The 20,538-nt window shown below is 48.0% G+C and overlaps 1 protein-coding gene across 1 annotated transcript; it reads left to right on the top strand.

The window, feature by feature from the left end:
- Positions 1-1,536: 1,536 nt before the first annotated feature.
- On the top strand, positions 1,537-18,454 carry LOC135536209 (mitogen-activated protein kinase 14A-like; the record flags this gene model as incomplete). Its single annotated transcript, XM_064962582.1, has 6 exons — positions 1,537-1,697; positions 9,496-9,554; positions 16,908-17,019; positions 17,510-17,539; positions 17,952-17,999; positions 18,223-18,454. Coding segments are annotated over exons 1-6 (586 nt in total), but the record flags the coding sequence as incomplete, so codon positions are not given.
- Between the last annotated feature and the right edge of the window lie 2,084 nt (positions 18,455-20,538).

Here is a 20,538-nt window from a genome sequence, read left to right as displayed (position 1 = left end):
TATCAGGGCTTTGTGATGGCCACTCCAATACCTTGATTATTTTATAACGTTTTGCATTGTTGCCAAAAAGTTCAATTTTGGTTTCATCTGACCAGAGCACCTTCTTCCACATGTTTGGTGTGTCTCCCAGGTGGCTTGTGGCAAACTTTAAACAACACTTTTTATGGATATCTTTAAGAAATGGCTTTCTTCTTGTCACTCTTCCATAAAGGCCAGATTTGTGCAATATACGACTGAGTTGTTGTCCTATGGACAGAGTCTCCCACCTCAGCTGTAGATCTCTGCAGTTCATCCAGAGTGATCATGGGCCTCTTGGCTGCATCTCTGATCAGTCTTCTCCTTGTATGAGCTGAAAGTTTAGAGGGACGGCCAGGTCTTGGTAGATTTGCAGTGCTCTGATACTCCTTCCATTTCAATATTATCGCTTGCACAGTGCACCTTGGGATGTTTAAAGCTTGGGAAATCTTTTTGTATCCAAATCCAGCTTTAAACTGCTTCACAAGAGTATCTCGGACCTGCTTGGTGTGTTCCTTGTTCTTCATGATGCTCTCTGCGCTTTTAACGGAACTCTGAGACTATCACAGTGCAGGTGCATTTATACGGAGACTTGATTACACACAGGTGGATTGTATTTATCATCATTAGTCATTTAGGTCAACATTGGATCATTCAGAGATCCTCACTGAACTTCTGGAGAGAGTTTGCTGCACTGAAAGTAAAGGGGCTGAATAGTTTTGCACGCCCAATTTTTCAGTTTTTGATTTGTTAAAAAAGTTTGAAATATCCAATAAATGTCGTTCCACTTCATGATTGTGTCCCACTTGTTGTTGATTCTTCACAAAAAAATACAGTTTTATATCTTTATGTTTGAAGCCTGAAATGTGGCAAAAGGTCGCCGAATACTTTCGCAAGGCACTGTATTTGTGAGTTAAGTTAACTCTTAGGTTTATCGTTAGCTGTTTTCCTTCATATTTTCCTGTCAGACAATGCCTATTTACAGTGGATCATTCTCTCGGGCCAATGCCTATTTACAGTGGATCATTCTCTCGGGCCAATGCCTATTTACAGTGGATCATTCTCTCGGGCCAATGCCTATTGACAGTGGATCGTTCTCTCAGCCAATGCCTATTGACAGTGGATCATTCTCTCAGCCAATGCCTATTGACAGTGGATCATTCTCTCAGCCAATGCCTATTGACAGTGGATCATTCTCTCGGGCCAATGCCTATTGACAGTGGATCATTCTCTCGGGCCACTGCCTATTGATAGTGGATCATTCTCTCGGGCCACTGCCTATTGATAGTGGATCATTCTCTCGGGCCAATGCCTATTGACAGTGGATCATTCTCTCGGGCCAATGCCTATTGACAGTGGATCATTCTCTCGGCCAATGACTACGGTTCGTGTGCGTAACTTTTTGTCATAACGCTGATTTCTATTAGATCCGTACTTTGAACTAACCTATCAGTACTTGTTTTGAAGAAGAATGGGTGCAGCTCTGTTAGATAATGTTGACTAATATCCAACTCTTGTAGTTGAAATAATCCGTTTCTGTTTTCTCCTCCAGCTCGTCGTACGATCAGAAGACGGGTATGAAGATCGCTGTGAAGAAGCTCTCCCGGCCTTTCCAGTCCTTTATCCACGCCAAGAGAACCTACAGAGAGCTACGGCTGCTCAAGCACATGAAGCATGAGAATGTGAGTTTTGTCTCAAAAGCTTCACAAAGCTGTTTGCTGCATTAATCATTATGTGACTGCTTGAATCATTATGTGACTGAATCATTGTCCATGTAACTGCTTGAATCAACTGCTTGAATCATTATGTAACTGCTTGAATATTATCTCTAGGATGATGTTGGCTTAAGTCTTCTATTGCCCTGTCTGTCTCGCTGTCTGTTCTGTCTCGCTCGCTCTCCTGTCCGTCTCGCTCGCTCTCCTGTCCGTCTCGCTCGCTCTCCTGTCCGTCTCGCTCTCTCTTATCCGTCTCTCTGTCTCGCTCTCTCTTATCCGTCTCGCTCTCTCTTATCCAGTCTCGCTCTCTCCTATCCGTCTCGCTCGCTCTCTCCTATCCAGTCTCGCTCTCTCTTATCCGTCTCGCTCTCTCTTATCCGTCTCGCTCTCTCTTATCCGTCTCTCTGCTCTCGCTCTCTATCCGTCTCGCTCTCTCTTATCCGTCTCTCTGTCTCGCTCGCTCTCTTATCCGTCTCTCTGTCTCGCTCTGCTCTCTTATCCGTCTCTCTGTCTCGCTCTCTCTTATCCGTCTCGCTCTCTCTTATCCGTCTCGCTCTCTCTTATCCGTCTCGCTCTCTCTTATCCGTCTCGCTCTCTCTTATCCGTCTCTCTGTCTTGCTCGCTCTCTTATCCGTCTCTCTGTCTCGCTCGCTCTCTTATCCGTCTCTCTGTCTCGCTCGCTCTCTTATCCGTCTCGCTCTCTCTCTATCCGTCTCGCTCTCTCTTATCCGTCTCGCTCTCTCTCATCCGTCTCGCCTCTCTTATCCGTCTCGCTCTCTCTTATCCGTCTCGCTCTCTCATCCGTCTCGCTCTCTCTATCCGTCTCGCTCTCTCTTATCCGCCTCGCTCTCTCTTATCCGTCTCGCTCTCTCTTATCCGTCTCTCTGTCTTGCTCGCTCTCTTATCCGTCTCTCTGTCTTGCTCGCTCTCTTATCCGTCTCTCTGTCTCGCACTCTCTCTGTCCGTCTCGCTCTCTCCTATCCGTCTCGCTCTCTCAGTCCGTCTCGCTCTCTCTCTCGTCTCTCTGTCTCGCCGCTCTCCTGTCCGTCTCGCCGCTCTCTCTATCCGTCTCGCTCGCTCTTGTCCGTCTCTCGTCTCGCTCGCTCTCCTGTCCGTCTCGCTCGCTCTCTCTATCCGTCTCGCGCTTTCCTGTCCGCCTCGCTTTCCTGTCCGCCTCGCTCTCTTGTCCGTCTCGAGCTCGCTCTTGTCCGTCTCGCTCTCGCTCCTGTCCGTCTCGCTCTCTGTTATCCGTCTCTCTGTCTCACTCGCTCTCCTGTCCGTCTCGCTCGCTCTCTCTTATCCGTCTCGCTCGCTCTTGCCTGTCTCGCTCTCGTCCGTCTCGCTCTCTCTTGTCTGTCTCTCTGTCTTGCTCGCTCTCTGTTATCCGTCTCTCTGTCTCGCTCGCTCTTGTCCGTCTCGCTCGCTCTCCTGTCCGTCTCGCTCGCTCTTGTCCGTCTCGCTCGCTCTTGTCCGTCTCGCTCGCTCTTGTCCGTCTCGCTCGCTCTTGTCCGTCTCGCTCGCTCTTGTCCGTCTCGCTCGCTCTTGTCCGTCTCGCTCGCTCTCTCTTGTCCGTCTCGCTCTCGTCCGTCTTGTCCGCTCTTGTCTCGTCTCTCGTTATCCGTCTCTCTGTCTCGCTCGCTCTCCTGTCCGTCTCGCTGCGCTCTTGTCCGCCTCGCCGCTCTTGTCCGTCTACGCTCGCTCTCTTGTCCGTCTCGCTCGCTCTCTCTTGTCCGTCTCGCTCTCGTCCGTCTCGCTCTCTCTTGTCCGTCTCTCTGTCTTGCTCGCTCTCTGTTATCCGTCTCTCTGTCTCGCTCGCTCTCCTGTCCCGTCTCGTCTCGCTTCTTGTCCGTCTCGCTGCTCTTGTCCGCTCTCGCTCGCTCTTGTCCGTCTCGGCTCGCTCTTGTCCGTCTCGCTCGCTCTTGTCCGTCTCGCTCCGCTCTTGTCCGTCTCGTCTCGCTTCTTGTCCGTCTCGCTCGCTCTTGTCCGTCTCGCTCGCTTCTTGTCCGTCTCGCTCGCTCTTGTCCGTCTCGCTCGCTTCTTGTCTGTCTTGCTCGCTCTTGTCCGTCTCGCTCTCTCTTGTCCGTCTCTCTGTCTTGCTCGCTCTCTGTTATCCGTCTCACTCGCTCTCCTGTCCGTCTCGCTCGCTCTCCTGTCCGTCTCGCTCGCTCTCTCTTGTCCGTCTTGCTCGCTCTTGTCCATCTAGCTCGCTCACTCGCTCTTGTCCGTCTCGCTCGCTCGCTCTTGTCCGTCTCTTATCAGTCTCGCTCGCTCTCTCTTATCAGTCTCTCTGTCTCGCTCGCTCTCTTATCAGTCTCTCTGTCTCGCTCGCTCTCTTATCAGTCTTCTGTCTTGCCGCTCTCTTATCTGTCTCGCTCGCTCTCTTATCCAGTCTCGCTCGCTCTCTTATCAGTCTCTCTGTCTCGCTTCGCTCTCTTATCAGTCTCGCTCGCTCTCTTATCAGTCTCGCTCGCTCTCTCTTATCAGTCTCTCTGTCTCGCTCGCTCTCTTATCAGTCTCTGTCTCGCTCGCTATCTTATCAGTCTCTCTGTCTCGCTCGCTCTCTTATCAGTCTCGCTCGCTATCTTATCAGTCTCTCTGTCTCGCTCGCTATCTTATCAGTCTCGCTCGCTATCTTATCAGTCTCTCTGTCTCGCTCGCTCTCTTATCAGTCTCGCTCGCTCTCTTATCAGTCTCGCTCGCTCTCTTATCAGTCTCGCTCGCTATCTTATCAGTCTCTCTGTCTCGCTCGCTATCTTATCAGTCTCGCTCGCTATCTTATCAGTCTCTCTGTCTCGCTCGCTCTCTTATCAGTCTCGCTCGCTCTCTTATCAGTCTCGCTCGCTCTCTTATCAGTCTCTCTGTCTCGCTCGCTCTCTTATCAGTCTCTCTGTCTCGCTCGCTCTCTTATCAGTCTCGCTCGCTCTCTTATCAGTCTCTCTGGCTCGCTCGCTATCTTATCAGTCTCACTCGCTCTCTTCAGTCTCTGTCTCGCTCACTCTCTTATCAGTCTCGCTCGCTCTCTTATCAGTCTCTCTGTCTCGCTCGCTCTCTTATCAGTCTCGCTCGCTCTCTTATCAGTCTCTCTGGCTCGCTCGCTATCTTATCAGTCTCGCTCGCTATCTTATCAGTCTCGCTCGCTCTCTTATCAGTCTCTCTGTCTCGCTCGCTCTCTTATCAGTCTCGCTCGCTCTCTTATCAGTCTCTCTGTCTCGCTCGCTCTCTTATCAGTCTCTCTGTCTCGCTCGCTCTCTTATCAGTCTCTCTGTCTCGCTCGCTCTCTTATCAGTCTCTCTGTCTCGCTCGCTCTCTTATCAGTCTCTCTGTCTCGCTGCTCTCTTATCCAGTCTCTCTGTCTCGCTCGCTCTCTTATCAGTCTCTGTCTCGCTCTCTCTTATCCGTCTCGCTCTCTCTTATCCGTCTCGCTCTCTCTAATCCGTCTCGCTCTCTCTAATCCGTCTCTCTGTCTCGCTCGCTCTCCTGCCCGTCTCGCTCGCTCTCTCTTATCCGTCTCGCTCGCTCTTGTCCGTCTCTCTCTCACTCGCTCTCCTGTCCGTCTCGCTCGCTCTCTCTTATCCGTCTCGCTCTCTCCTGTCCGTCTCGCTCGCTCTTGTCCGTCTCGCTCGCTCTTGTCCGTCTCGCTCGCTCTTGTCCGTCTCGCTCGCTCCTGTCCGTCTCGCTCTCTGTTATCCGTCTCTCTCTCACTCGCTCTCCTGTCCGTCTCGCTCGCTCTCTCTTATCCGTCTCGCTCGCTCTTGTCTGTCTCGCTCGCTCTTGCCTGTCTCGCTCTCGTCCGTCTCGCTCTCTCTTGTCTGTCTCTCTGTCTTGCTCGCTCTGTTATCCGTCTCTCTGTCTCACTCGCTCTCCTGTCCGTCTCGCTCGCTCTCTCTTATCCGTCTCACTCGCTCTTGCCTGTCTCGCTCTCGTCCGTCTCGCTCTCTCTTGTCTGTCTCTGTCTTGCTCGCTCTCTGTTATCCGTCTCTCTGTCTCACTCGCTCTCCTGTCCGTCTCGCTCGCTCTCTCTTATCCGTCTCGCTCGCTCTTGTCTGTCTCGCTCGCTCTTGTCCGTCTCGCTCGCTCTTGTCCGTCTCGCTCGCTCTTGTCCGTCTCGCTCGCTCTTGTCCCGTCTCGCTCGCTTCTGTCTCACTCGCTCCTGTCCGTCTGTTCGCTCTCTCTTACTCAGTCCTCGCTCTCTCTTTGTCTGTCTTCGCTCAGCTCTTGTCCTGTCGCTCCTCTCTTGTCCGTCTCGCTCTCTCTTGTCCGTCTCGCTCTCTCTTGTCCGTTTCAGCTCTCTCTCTGTCCGTCTCTCTGTCTTGCTCCACAGCTCTCCTGTCCGTCTTGCGCTCGCTCTCCTGTCCGTCTTGCTCGCTCTCCTGTCCGTCTCGCTCGCTCTCTTGTCGCAGCTCGCTCGCTCACTCGCTCTTGTCCGGCTCGCTCGCTCGCTCTTGTCCGTCTCGGCTCGCCAGCTCTTGTCCGTCTCGCTTCGCTCGCTCTTGTCCGTCTCGCTCGCTCGCTCTTGTCAAATCTGTTTCGCTCTCTCTTGTCCGTCTCTCTGTCTCGCTCGCTCTCCCTGTATCTCTGCCAAGCTCTCTCTTTTCCGTCTCTCTGTCTCGCTCGCTCTCTTATCAGTCTCGCTCGCTCTCTCTTTTCCGTCTCTGTCTCGCTCGCTCTCTTATCAGTCTCTCTGTCTCGCTCGCTCTCTTATCAGTCTCTCTGTCTCGCTCGCTCTCTTATCAGTCTCGCTCGCTCTCTTATCAGTCTCTGTCTCGCTCGCTCTCTTATCAGTCTCGCTCGCTCTCTTATCAGTCTCGCTCGCTCTCTTATCAGTCTCGCTCGCTCTTATCAGTCTCGCTCGCTCTCTTATCAGTCTCTCTGTCTCGCTCGCTCTCTTATCAGTCTCTCTGTCTCGCTCGCTCTCTTATCAGTCTCTCTGTCTCGCTCGCTCACTTATCAGTCTCGCTCGCTCTCTCATCAGTCTCTCTGTCTCGCTCGCTCTCTTATCAGTCTCTCTGTCTCGCTCGCTCTCTTATCAGTCTCTCTGTCTCGCTCGCTCTCTTATCAGTCTCTCTGTCTCGCTCGCTCTCTTATCAGTCTCGCTCGCTCTCTTATCAGTCTCTCTGTCTCGCTCGCTCTCCTGTCCGTCTCTCTGTCTTGCTCGCTCTCTTATCCGTCTCGCTCTCTCTTATCCGTCTCGCTCTCTCTTATCCGTCTCGCTCTCTCTTATCCGTCTCGCTCTCTCTTATCCGTCTCGCTCTCTCTTATCCGTCTCGCTCTCTCTTATCCGTCTCGCTCTCTCTTATCCGTCTCGCTCTCTCTTATCCGTCTCTCTGTCTTGCTCGCTCTCTTATCCGTCTCTCTGTCTCGCTCGCTCTCTTATCCGTCTCGCTCGCTCTTGTCTGTCGCTCGCTCGCTCTTGCCTGTCATCTCTCTCTTGCCGTCTCTGTTATCTCCCTTGTCTGTCTCTGTCTTCGCTCGCTCTCTGTTATCCGTCTCTCGCTCTTGCCCTGTCTCACTCTCGCTCTCCTGTCCTTGTCTGTCTCTCTGTCTTGCTCGCTCTCTGTTCCTCAAACCTCTGTCTCACTCGCTCTCCTGTCCGTCCGCTCGCTCCTGTCCGTCTATTGCTAGCTCTCTTGTCCGTCTCGCTCGCTCTTGTCCGTCTCGCCCGCTCTTGGCCGTCTGGCTAAGCTCCTGTCCATCTCGCTCTCTGTTATCCGTCTCTCTGTCTCACTCTCGCTCTCCTGTCAAGTCTCGCTCGCTCTCTCTTATCCGTCTCGCTCGCTCTTGTCTGTCTCGCTCGCTCTTGTCCGTCTCGCTGTCTTGTCCCGTCTCGCGCTCGCTCTTGTCCGTCTCGCTCGCTCTTATCCCCGTCTCGCTCGCTCTTGTCCGTCTCGCTCGTCTCTTGTCCGTCTCGCTCGCTCTCTCTCCGTCTCGTCTCGCTCCTCTTGTCCGTCTCGCTCTCTTGTCCGTCTCGCTCTCTCTTGTCCGTCTCGCTCTCTCTTGTCCGTCTCGCTCTCTCTTGTCCGTCTCTCTGTCTTGCTCGCTCTCCTGTCCGTCTCGCTCGCTCTCCTGTCCGTCTTGCTCGCTCTCCTGTCCGTCTCGCTCGCTCTCTCTTGTCCGTCTCGCTCGCTCACTCGCTCTTGTCCGTCTCGCTCGCTCACTCGCTCTTGTCCGTCTCGCTCGCTCACTCGCTCTTGTCCGTCTCGCTCGCTCTCTGCTCTTGTCGGTCTAGCTCCGCTCGCTCTTGTCCGTCTCTCAGCTTCGCTCTTGTCCGTCTCGCTCGCGTCCTGTCCCGTTCGCTCGCTCGCTCTTGTCCGTCTGGCTGGCTCTGCTCGTCTCTTGTCCGGTCTCGCTCGCTCTCTCTTGTCCCGTCCTCGCTACGCTCGGCTCGCTCCAGTCCCACGTCTCGCTCGCGCTCTCTTGTCCAAGTCTCTCTGTCTCGCTCGCTCTTGTCCCAGTCCTCAGCTCTCTCTTGTCCGTCTCTCTGTCTCAGCTACAAGCTCTCTCTCATATCTGCTCGCTCTCTCTTTTTTCGTCTCTGTCTCAGCTCAGCTCTCTTATCAGTCCTCGCTGCTCTCTTTCCGTCTCTGTCTCGCTCTGCTCTCTTATCAGTCTCTCTGTCTCGCTCGCTCTCTTATCAGTCTCGCTCGCTCTCTTATCAGTCTCGCTCAGCTCTCTTATCAGTCTCGCTCGCTCTCTTATCAGTCTCCTCTCGCTCTCTCGCTCGCTCTCTTATCAGTCTCCTGTCTCCTCGCTCTTATCCAGTCTCGCTCGCTCATCTTATCAGTCTCTGTGCTCGCTCGCTCTCTTATCAGTCTCTCTGTCTCGCTCGCTCTCTTATCAGTCTCTCTGTCGCGCTCGCTCACTTATCAGTCTCGCTCGCTCTCTTATCAGTCTCGCTACGCTCTCTCATCAGTCTCTGTCTCAGCTCTGCTCTCTTATCAGTCTCGCTCGCTCTCTTATCAGTCTCTCTGTCTACGCTCAGCTCTCTTATCAGTCTCGTCTCGCTCTCTTATCAGTCTCTGCTCCGCTCTCTTATCAGTCTCGCTTAGCTCTCTTATCAGTCTCCTGTCTCGCTCGCTCTCTTATCCAGTCTCGCTCGCTCTCTTATCCGTCTCGCTCTCTCTTATCCGTCTCGCTCTCTCTTGTCCGTCTCGCTCCGTCTTGCTCGCTCGTATCCGTCTCTCTGTCTCACTCTCTCTATAGTCTCTTTGTCTCTCTCTGTCCGTCTCGCTCTCTCTCTATCCTCGCCTCTCTCTTATCCGTCTCGCTCTCTCTCTCTTGTCCGTCTCGCTCTCTCTTAGTCCGTCTCGCTCTCTCTTGTCCGTCTTGCTCTCTCTTATCCGTCTCTCTGTCTTGCTCTTCTTATCCCGTCTCTCTGTCTCGCATGCGCTCTCTCTGTCCGTCTCGCTCGTCTCGCTCTCCTGTCACGCTCTCTGTCTCGCTCGCTCTCTGTTCCGTCTCGCTGTCTCGCTTGCTCTCCCTGTCCGTCTCGCTCTCTCTTGTCCGTCTCGCATCTCTCCTCTCTTAAAAGCAGCAGAACTATGTTGGCTACATGAATCATATTACTGAATACAACTGTACTGCTTACTGAGATATCAACCTTATGAAGATGTTGGTTGAAATATTCCTATTGTTCTAGTTCCAATGCTCTCCGATGCTCCTCTCTGCTGAAACCAACTTCTTGTGGAGTCATGAAGTCATTGGGAGAGCTGATACAGTCCTCGTTCCTTGTGTTATTAACTTGACCATTGGCCTTTCTGTATTTCAGGTGATCGGGCTTCTAGATGTTTTCACACCTGCTACTAGTCTGGAGGAGTTCAATGATGTGTGAGTTGAGTTAACTCTTAGGTTTATCGTTAGCTGCTTTCTTTAAGTATTGAATATCTCTTTATTACCCCTTCATATTTTCCTGTCAGACAATCAATGCCTATTGACAGTGGATCGTTCTCTCAGCCAATGCCTATTGACAGTGGATTGTTCTCTCAGCCAATGCCTATTGACAGTGGATTGTTCTCTCAGCCAATGCCTATTGACAGTGGATCGTTCTCTCAGCCAATGCCTATTGACAGTGGATCGTTCTCTCAGCCAATGCCTATTGACAGTGGATCGTTCTCTCAGCCAATGCCTATTGACAGTGGATCGTTCTCTCAGCCAATGCCTATTGACAGTGGATGAATACCTCACTTCCGACACAGAGTAGCCTACACAGTGTCTTTATTTTCCCAGCAGCAGAGATCAAACAAATCCTGCTCTGCCTGGGAAGCTCCTGGGGTACCTGTCACTATCATCAGTAGTACCACCTGTTAACAATGTTCCCTCTCAGCTGCGTGAGTACCCGTACTCTACACAGACTGCACTACTCACCCCGTACTCTACACAGACTGCACTACTCGGCCCGTACTCTACACAGACTGCACTACTCACCCCGTACTCTACGCAGACTGCACTACTCAGCCCGTACTCTACGCAGACTGCACTACTCAGCCCGTACTCTACACAGACTGCACTACTCAGCCCGTACTCTACGCAGACTGCACTACTCAGCCCGTACTCTACACAGACTGCTGTACTCTCATGAACTGCACTACTCGGCCCGTACTCATGAACTGTACTACTAAACCCGTATTCTACACAGACTGCACTACTCGGCCGTACTCTACACAGACTGCACTACTCAGCCTGTACTCATAGACTGCACTACTCGGCCCGTACTCTACAGACTGCACTACTCAGCCTGTACTCTACATGAACTGCTACTCGGCCCATTACTCTCATGGGCTGTACTACTTGGCCCGTATTCTACACAGACTGCTACTTTCGGCCGTACTCTACACAGACTGTACTCTACAGACTGTACTCTACACAGACTGTACTACTCGCCCCGTACTCTCGCAGACTGCTTGCTACTCGGCCCGTGCTCTACACAGACTGCACTACTTACGACTGCCCTCTGCACAAGTGACTGCACTACACAGACTGCACTACTCGGCCCGTGCAGACTGTACTACACAGACTGCACTACTCGGCCCGTGCTCTACACAGACTGCACTACTCAGACTGTACTCTACGTGTACTCTACACAGACTTCTTGTACTACGCTCTACACAGACTGCATAGACTGTACTCTACAGACTGTACTCTACACCAGACTGTACTCTACACAGACTGCACTACTCAACTTCGTAGACTGCACTACTCAGCCCACAGACTGCACTCTACGCAGTCTGCTCACCTGAACTGTACTCTACAGACTGTACTCTATAGGCCCGTGCTCTACACAGTCTGCACTACTCGGCTCTACAGTACTCTACGCAGACTGCACAGACTGTACTACTCGGCCCGTGCTCTACGCAGACTGCACTACACCCGTACTCTACACAGCCTCTATGAACTGTACTCTACAGACTACATACTCTACACAGTGCTCTACGCAGACTGCACTACTCGGCCCGTACTCTACACAGACACCTCTACGCAGAGACTGCACTGCTCGGCGCAGACCAGTGTGGCATAAACAATCAGCGCTGCAGTAGGACTATATGCAAATAGACCATTGCCATATGTTTTTATTTTAACTTAATATAAATAGGCAAGTCAGTTAAAAGAACAAATTCTCATTTACAATGACTGGCCTACGGCGGGACACATTGTGCTCCGCCCCTATGGGACTCCCAATCACGGCCGGTTGTGATACAGCCTGCCACTCAGAAGCCCTTATATGGATCTGTGCCATTTGCTTTGAACTTGACTGTTTACGGGGCAGCAGAAAGCCTAGTGGTTAGAGTGTTGAACTAGTAACAGAAATGTTGCGAGATCGAATCCCCGACATGACAAGGTACAAATCTGTCATTCTGCCCCTGAACAGGCAGTTAACCCACTGTTCCTAGGCCGTCATTTGAAAATAAGAATTTGTTCTTAACTGACTTGCCTAGTTAAATAAAAGGGAAACCTCTATGGTCGTGAGTAGATGTGCTGGTTTTGAGATCAAAGCCATACTGCATGTAGCCACGTGTGCTTATTTTGTTCATATCCTTCGCTAGTTGGTGAGTTATTAGCCCAGTTAGAGATCATTTGTAGTCAGCAATATGGGAGTGATTGCTTCCTACAAGAGCACAAAACCTGTACGTTTCTTGACGTCTTTGAAAAGGGAGTCGGCTAGTTTTTTTAAAATTTATTTTTATATTTAACCTTTATTTAACCTGGCAAGTCAGTTAAGAACAAATTCTTATTTACAATGACGGCCTAACCCGGATGATGCTGGACCAATTGTGCGCTGTGCTATGTGACTCCCAATCACGGCCGGTTATGATACAGCCTGGAATCGAACCAGCGTCTGTAGTGAGGCCTCTATCCCTGAGATGCAGTGCCTTCGACTGCTGCGTTACTCGGGAGCATGATGGTATGGGAATAATAATGTAAAGAGGTTTCTTCCGTCATACAACACAAACATTTTCAGTCAACTCCATGTCTTTATAAACAGGTTCATGTAGATGAACAGGTTCATGTCCAGCCCTGCGTGTTCTTCTTTCCCCATAAGTCTCATGGAATGTAGGTCTACATTGAACACCACACATTGGCTTCTACCGTAGGCTGAATGATCATATAACACCTATGTCCATGTTGGCAGGCCATTCTTGTAGGCCTACATTTATGATAAAATAGCCACAGAAGCCTACGTGGCCGCTGTTAAAACTGAAACCTAAAGCGGGTACAGCCTCGGTGTTCACAGTAAACAGGTGCTGGAAGTTGCACAGAATCTTGTGCTCAACATACCTGAAATTTGCTCAGTGCTGACATTTATTTGAAGGAACATTGCCTGTGACTATTGTCGGTAGGACTGCCTGGTGACTTGTCGGTAGTACTGCCTGGCGACTATTGTCGGTAGGACTGCCTGGCGACTATTGTCGGTAGGACTGCCTGGCGACTATTGTCGGTAGGACTGCCTGGTGACTATTGTCGGTAGGACTGCCTGGCGACTACGTCGGACTGCCTGGCGACTATTGTCGGTAGGACTGCCTGGCGACTATTGTCGCAGGACTGCTCAGTGACTATTGTCGGTAGGGACTGCCTGGCGACTATTGTCGGTAGGACTGCCTGGTGACTATTGTCGGTAGGACTGCCTGGTGACTATTGTCGGTAGGGACTGCCTGGCGACTATTGTCGGTAGGACTGCCTGGTGACTATTGTCGGTAGGGACTGGCGACTATTGTCGCGGACTGCCTGGGTGACTATTGTCGGTTGGATCGCCTGGCGACTATTGTCGGTAGGACTGCCTGGCTAATTATTGTCGGTAGGACTGCCTGGTGACTATTGTGGTAGGACTGCCTGGCGACTATTGTCGGTAGGACTGCCTGGCGACTACGGTTGCCTGGCGACTATTGTCGGCAGGACTGCCTGGTGACTATTGTCGGTAGGACTGCCTTATTGTCGGCAGGACTGCCTGGCGACTATTGTCGGTAGGACTGCCTGGCGACTATTGTCGGTAGGACTGCCTGGCGACTATTGTCGGTAGGACTGCCTGGCGACTATTGGCAGTTATGGCATGTTGATGTTGAAAGTGAGAAAGGGACATTGTTCAGCTAGTGAGTCAGTGCTGCGCTGCAGGCTGTCTCTGTTAGTGCTATTTGCCATGTTTGTCTTAACAATGACAGCAATGAAGAGCACAAACTGATCTGGGACCAGGCTAGCTCTCTGGCAGCTCCACACCCACAGGCAGATGGGCAGGGGTGAAGTATTTTCCTCTCAGCCTCTCAGCTGTCCCCTTGTCCCAGATAGATGAACACCCTGTACCACAGAGGAATTGGGGGCAATAGGTCACACAGGGAGAAGAAAGGGAGGGTAGAGAAGAGAGAAGTGTCTGGAGAGAGGGGGGTAGTGGAGGAGCGAAAGAGAGGGATGGTGGAGAGAGAGGAGAGATGTGAAACGGCTGCAGTGGAAGAAGCTGCTCACACAGAATGATCAAAAGGGAATCAAGGCTATTTTCAGCTCATGCTTATAATCTGTGTTCAGCATACGCCTGCAGGATGGAGGAGCACAAACTGCTGTCCAGGAAAGTGATGGGATATGTTCTGCAGAGGTGCTGTATCAGTGGTTCGCCCAAACAGCTTCTAAAATATGTGACTCACAAGACTGTCCATATCACCTCCTACCTACCACCCCCGAGAGGGAGGGAGGAATGGATCAACACAGATGAGGGCTCAGTATTTATGTACCTTATTTATACCCCTCCTCTCTCTCTCTCTCTCCCTCTCCCTCACTCTGAGTGAAACCTCCATCTGCTCCTCCTGCATCTTTTGGCTCGTCTTCCTCCTTCCCTCCAGAAGTGCTTTACCACTGTTTGGGGCTGTTTTAATCCACTATGGGATTAGATTTGAATTGCAAAAAATAAGTGTGTTTATTGGACCTGTATTTTGTTTAATGCCATTCTATTCGTGGAGGGCTCGCCTTGCTGTGGCTTCTAGAGAGGAGGAGGAGGAGGAATGTGTGTCTGGGGAGCAGCCACTCAACCGGTTTCAGCTGGCAAAGAAGGGACACAGTCGGTTTACAATCAAAGGGTTATTGACAACTTGTGAGCTATATTTCATTAGCAAATATTTATTGTGAGAGCAGCCGCTTAAATGCATTTGTCCACAAGCACGTGTTGTCTCAAATACATTGTTAAGGTCGTTGGTTAGCTAGCTAGCAAATCTGAACCATATTAGCATAAACATGACAGTCAAAACAAGAAATGGTGATGAACATCAGTCAAAACAAGAGATGGTATCAAGAACAAGATAGAACGAGCTGACTAACAGCCTTTTAACACTCTGCACGCGCGTTATTATGGTGACATCGTCAACCCACCCGTCTATAGAAACACGTGAATGTATGTGTCTATGGGTAAAACAAATATATAATGAAGAATTTTGGGGAAATGATATATATTTTGGTCTATCCAAGGACGGTTTTAGAGGCGGGTGGGAAACAGATGGCACATCGTAATACTGTGGCGTTGGTGAGCATTATGGGTTCACTGGTTACATTAACCAGATAATAAACAAATTAGCCGAAATGGCGGCAGGGAGCATAGTGGCTAGAACCTTGGACTAGTAACCGGAAGGTTGCAAGATCAAATCCCTGAGCTGACAAGGTACAAATCTGTCATTCTGCCCCAGAACAAGGCAGTTAACCCACTGTTCCTAGGCGTCATTGTAAATAAGAATTTGTTCTTAACTGACTTTCTTAGTTAAATAAGGGTAAGATAACTTTTTTTTAACCCGAAAAGCTAAACATATGTCACACTAGTGGACTATGTAACCGTGAGAAACAGGTAGTTGTTGATGTCTTAATACCACAGAGTTTCGAAACCCAGAAGCGCAGCAACGCGATACTTCCGGGAATGCTTGCAATTCCTTTCAATAGTTTTTCCAAATCTGAATGCACAAGCTGGAATGGAGCCAATGTCTTCAGTAGCTGAACATGTTGTAATGTCTTCAGTAGGTGTACATGTTGTAATGTCTTCAGTAGGTGAACATGTTGTAATGTTTTCAGTAGCTGGAACATTTTGTAATGTCTTCAGTAGGTGTACATGTTGTAGTGTCTTCAGTAGCTGAACATGTTGTAGTGTCTTCCAGTAGCTGAACATGTTGTAATGTCTTCAGTAGCTGAACATGTTGTAATGTCTTCAGTAGGTGTACATGTTGTAATGTCTTCAGTAGGTGTACATGTTGTAGTGTCTTCAGTAGCTGAACATGTTGTAATGTCTTCAGTAGCTGAACATGTTGTAATGTCTTCAGTAGCTGAACATGTTGTAGTGTCTTCAGTAGGTGAACATGTTGTAATGTCTTCAGTAGGTGTACATGTTGTAGTGTTTTCAGTTGTACAGTGTTTTCAGTAGGTGTACATGTTGTAGTGTTTTCAGTAGCAGAACATGTTGTAGTGTCTTCAGTAGCTGAACATGTTGTAGTGTCTTCAGTAGCTGAACATGTTGTAATGTCTTCAGTAGGTGAACATGTTGTAATGTCTTCAGTAGCTGAACATGTTGTAATGTCTTCAGTAGCTGAACATGTTGTAATGTCTTCAGTAGCTGAACATGTTGTAGTGTCTTCAGTAGCTGAACATGTTGTAGTGTCTTCAGTAGCTGTACATGTTGTAATGTCTTCAGTAGCTGTACATGTTGTAATGTCTTCAGTTGCTGAACATGTTGTAGTGTCTTCAGTAGCTGAACATGTTGTAGTGTTTTCAGTAGCTGAACATGTTGTAATGTCTTCAGTAGGTGTACATGTTGTAGTGTCTTCAGTAGGTGTACATGTTGTAATGTCTTCAGTAGGTGTACATGTTGTAGTGTCTTCAGTAGCTGAACATGTTGTAGTGTCTTCAGTAGCTGAACATGTTGTAATGTCTTCAGTAGGTGAACATGTTGTAATGTCTTCAGTAGCTGAACATGTTGTAATGTCTTCAGTAGGTGAACATGTTGTAATGTCTTCAGTTGCTGAACATGTTGTAGTGTCTTCAGTAGCTGAACATGTTGTAGTGTTTTCAGTAGCTGGAACATGTTGTAATGTCTTCAGTAGGTGTACATGTTGTAGTGTCTTCAGTAGGTGTACATGTTGTAATGTCTTCAGTCAGTTGTAGTGTCTTCAGTAGCTGAACATGTTGTAGTGTCTTCAGTAGCTGAACATGTTGTAATGTCTTCAGTAGCTGAACATGTTGTAATGTCTTCAGTAGGTGAACATGTTGTAATGTCTTCAGTAGCTGAACATGTTGTAATGTCTTCAGTAGGTGAACATGTTGTAATGTCTTCAGTAGCTGAACATGTTGTAATGTCTTCAGTAGCTGAACATGTTGTAATGTCTTCAGTAGCTGAACATGTTGTAATGTCTTCAGTAGGTGAACATGTTCTAATTCCAACCTCTTGAAAGTGACAAACTGGCACATTTTAATTTTCGTCAGAGACAACTTTATATCGAAGAAGTACCTTTTATTTTGAAGGCCTGCGCCGTTCGGCGCAAGACGACCGTTAGACCAGATGACGTGGTTTTGCGCATGAGCTTAGTTGGCCAACGTCGCCATGACATCGCCGACACACGTGATCAGGGATTTCTATTGGAGAAGCAATTTCTACATATCTTCGTACTAAACCATCTTTGTTAATCCAGGGGAGGTGTTTAGTTTGAGCCTATGTCTGGTTGTGATTGGCAGGTACCTGGTGACCCACCTGATGGGGGCGGACCTCAACAACATAATCAAGTGTCAGAAGCCGACAGACGACCATGTGCAGTTCCTCATATACCAGATCCTCCGGGGGTTAAAGGTGAAACACACACACATACAGACAGACAGACAGTTCCTCATATACCAGATCCTCCGGGGGTTAAAGGTGAAACACACATACAGACAGACAGACAGTTCCTCATATACCAGATCCTCCGGGGGTTAAAGGTGAAACACACACACAGACAGACAGACAGACAGTTCCTCATATACCAGATCCTCCGGGGGTTAAAGGTGAAACACACACACATACAGACAGACAGACAGTTCCTTATCTACCAGATACTCTGGAGGTTAAAGGTGAAACAACATGCTTGGAGATTTTAAACATTCTTCAACTAACTGCCATTCACAGTTGTTGACCAGTGTTGTGTACAATGTTGTGTACATTCCCAGTAGGCAAAACTGTTAAAGGAAGTCATAATTTTGTAATTTTTGCCATCTGTGATGTACCTAAAAACTACCGACTTATGATTCATGATGTTGATTTAATGTAATGCCTTTGCTCTCCTTCACCTCTCTCTCCTCAGTATATCCACTCAGCAGATATCATTCACAGAGTAAGTCTCCTCTCCTGTTTGATTCAGCCCACAGTGAAAAATCCCTTCCCAGATGGCAACCCTGTTTCTTGTGTTAGTTTATGACTATTTGGTTCACTTCCACATGGCAGGTTCAGGCCCAGGCTCGTTCCTTATTCAAACACTATAAACCACAGAGGAAGTGAAACCATAAACAGTGCCCGAGTCAATTATTCAGATCTGCTGTTTTGAAATAACTGATCTGATTGGTTAGAGATTGAGTTAGTCTTGCAGAAGTACTGTAGAAGTTTTGTAGGAACACTTCTACAGATTGTGTGGGTTTGGTTTGAGAGAATCTAGACCCAATTGAGAAAGCCCATTCAGATCTGGCCTCCATGTAGGTAGTCTGTAATAATATAGAAATAGTCATGTCTTGTCTCCCATCGCTCTCCAGGACCTGAAACCCAGCAACCTGGCTGTGAATGAGGACTGTGAGCTGAAGGTAAGGCGTTATGTATTGGCCCACTCATTCAAACTTTGTTCATCCTGAACAGTCTGGACAAGAATATCAGACCGTCTGCCTGAGGGGAAACCAAGCACACCCCTATGAAACGGTGCTATTAAATGTTCACTGCAAGGAGAGAACAGGGTGTGACTTTACTGACTTTTCACTATCTGACTATCTTTGAAGTACCACATGGTTTGGTTCTGTCTGTCCTCCTCAGATTCTTGACTTTGGGCTGGCGCGGCACACAGACGATGAGATGACTGGTTACGTTGCCACTCGCTGGTACAGGGCCCCAGAGATCATGCTAAACTGGATGCATTACAACATGACAGGTACAGTAGCTAGAGATCTGATGTATTACATCATGACAGAGACAGTAGCTAGAGATCTGATGTATTACATCATGACAGGTACAGTAGCTAGAGATCTGATGTATTACATCATGACAGGTACAGTAGCTAGAGATCTGATGTATTACATCATGACAGAGACAGTAGCTAGAGATCTGATGTGTTACATCATGACAGGTACAGTAGCTAGAGATCTGATGTGTTACATCATGACAGGTACAGTAGCTAGAGATCTGATGTATTACATCATGACAGGTACAGTAGCTAGAGATCTGATGTATTACATCATGACAGGTACAGTAGCTAGAGATCTGATGTATTACATCATGACAGAGACAGTAGCTAGAGATCTGATGTGTTACATCATGACAGGTACAGTAGCTAGAGATCTGATGTGTTACATCATGACAGAGACAGTAGCTAGAGATCTGATGTGTTACATCATGACAGGTACAGTAGCTAGAGATCTGATGTGTTACATCATGACAGGTACAGTAGCTAGAGATCTGATGTGTTACATCATGACAGAGTACAGTAGCTAGAGATCTGATGTGTTGCATCATGACAGGTACAGTAGCTAGAGATCTGATGTGTTACATCATGACAGGTACAGTAGCTAGAGATCTGATGTGTTACATCATGACAGGTACAGTAGCTAGAGATCTGATGTGTTACATCATGACAGGTACAGTAGCTAGAGATCTGATGTGCTACATCATGACAGGTACAATAGCTAGAGATCTGATGTGCTACATCATGACAGAGACAGTAGCTAGAGCTCTGAGTGGTTTAGACAGCCTGCATCTGCTCACTGTAGACATGTATACGAGCTGTACATTTAGGCTACACATTGTTGATGTACTTGTGATGTTGGGCCGACGTTCTTGCCAGCTGGATGTCATAATGGCAGGACACTGAATGGACATGCTGAACATAATGTTTTCCACCCTATATGTAACAGTAGATGTGTTATTCCCCTATATGTAACAGTATAGATGTGTTATTCCCCTATATGTAACAGTAGATGTGTTATTCCCCTATATGTAACAGGAGATGTGTTATTCCCCTATATGTAATAGGAGATGTGTTATTCCCCTATATGTAACAGTATAGATGTGTTATTCCCCTATATGTAACAGTATAGATGTGTTATTCCCCTATATGTAACAGTAGATGTGTTATTCCCCTATATGTAACAGTATAGATGTGTTATTCCCCTATATGTAACAGTATAGATGTGTTATTCCCCTATATGTAACAGTAGATGTCTTATTCCTCTATATGTAACAGTAGATGTGTTATTCCCCTATATGTAACAGGAGATGTGTTATTCCCCTATATGTAACAGTATAGATGTGTTATTCCCCTATATGTAACAGTATAGATGTGTTATTCCCCTATATGTAACAGTATAGATGTGTTATTCCCCTATATGTAACAGTATAGATGTGTTATTCCCCTATATGTAACAGTATAGATGTGTTATTCCCCTATATGTAACAGTATAGATGTGTTATTCCCCTATATGTAACAGTATAGATGTGTTATTCCCCTATATGTAACAGGAGATGTGTTATTCCCCTATATGTAACAGTATAGATGTGTTATTCCCCTATATGTAACAGTATAGATGTGTTATTCCCCTATATGTAACAGTATAGATGTGTTATTCCCCTATATGTAACAGTATAGATGTGTTATTCCCCTATATGTAACAGTATAGATGTGTTATTCCCCTATATGTAACAGTATAGATGTGTTATTCCCCTATATGTAACAGTATAGATGTGTTATTCCCTATATGTAACAGTATAGATGTGTTATTCCCCTATATGTAACAGTATAGATGTGTTATTCCCCTATATGTAACAGTATAGATGTGTTATTCCCCTATATGTAACAGTATAGATGTGTTATTCCCTATATGTAACAGTATAGATGTGTTATTCCCCTATATGTAACAGTATAGATGTGTTATTCCCCTATATGTAACAGTATAGATGTGTTATTCCCCTATATGTAACAGTATAGATGTGTTATTCCCCTATATGTAACAGTATAGATGTGTTATTCCCCTATATGTAACAGTATAGATGTGTTATTCCCTATATGTAACAGTATAGATGTGTTATTCCCCTATATGTAACAGTATAGATGTGTTATTCCCCTATATGTAACAGTAT

This window comes from Oncorhynchus masou, unplaced genomic scaffold, assembly GCF_036934945.1.
Source record: "Oncorhynchus masou masou isolate Uvic2021 unplaced genomic scaffold, UVic_Omas_1.1 unplaced_scaffold_5741, whole genome shotgun sequence".
In the NCBI taxonomy this organism is placed as follows: domain Eukaryota; kingdom Metazoa; phylum Chordata; class Actinopteri; order Salmoniformes; family Salmonidae; genus Oncorhynchus; species Oncorhynchus masou.
The sequence above is the reverse complement of the archived record's forward strand: the minus strand, read 5'-3'. Positions and strand labels throughout refer to the sequence as shown.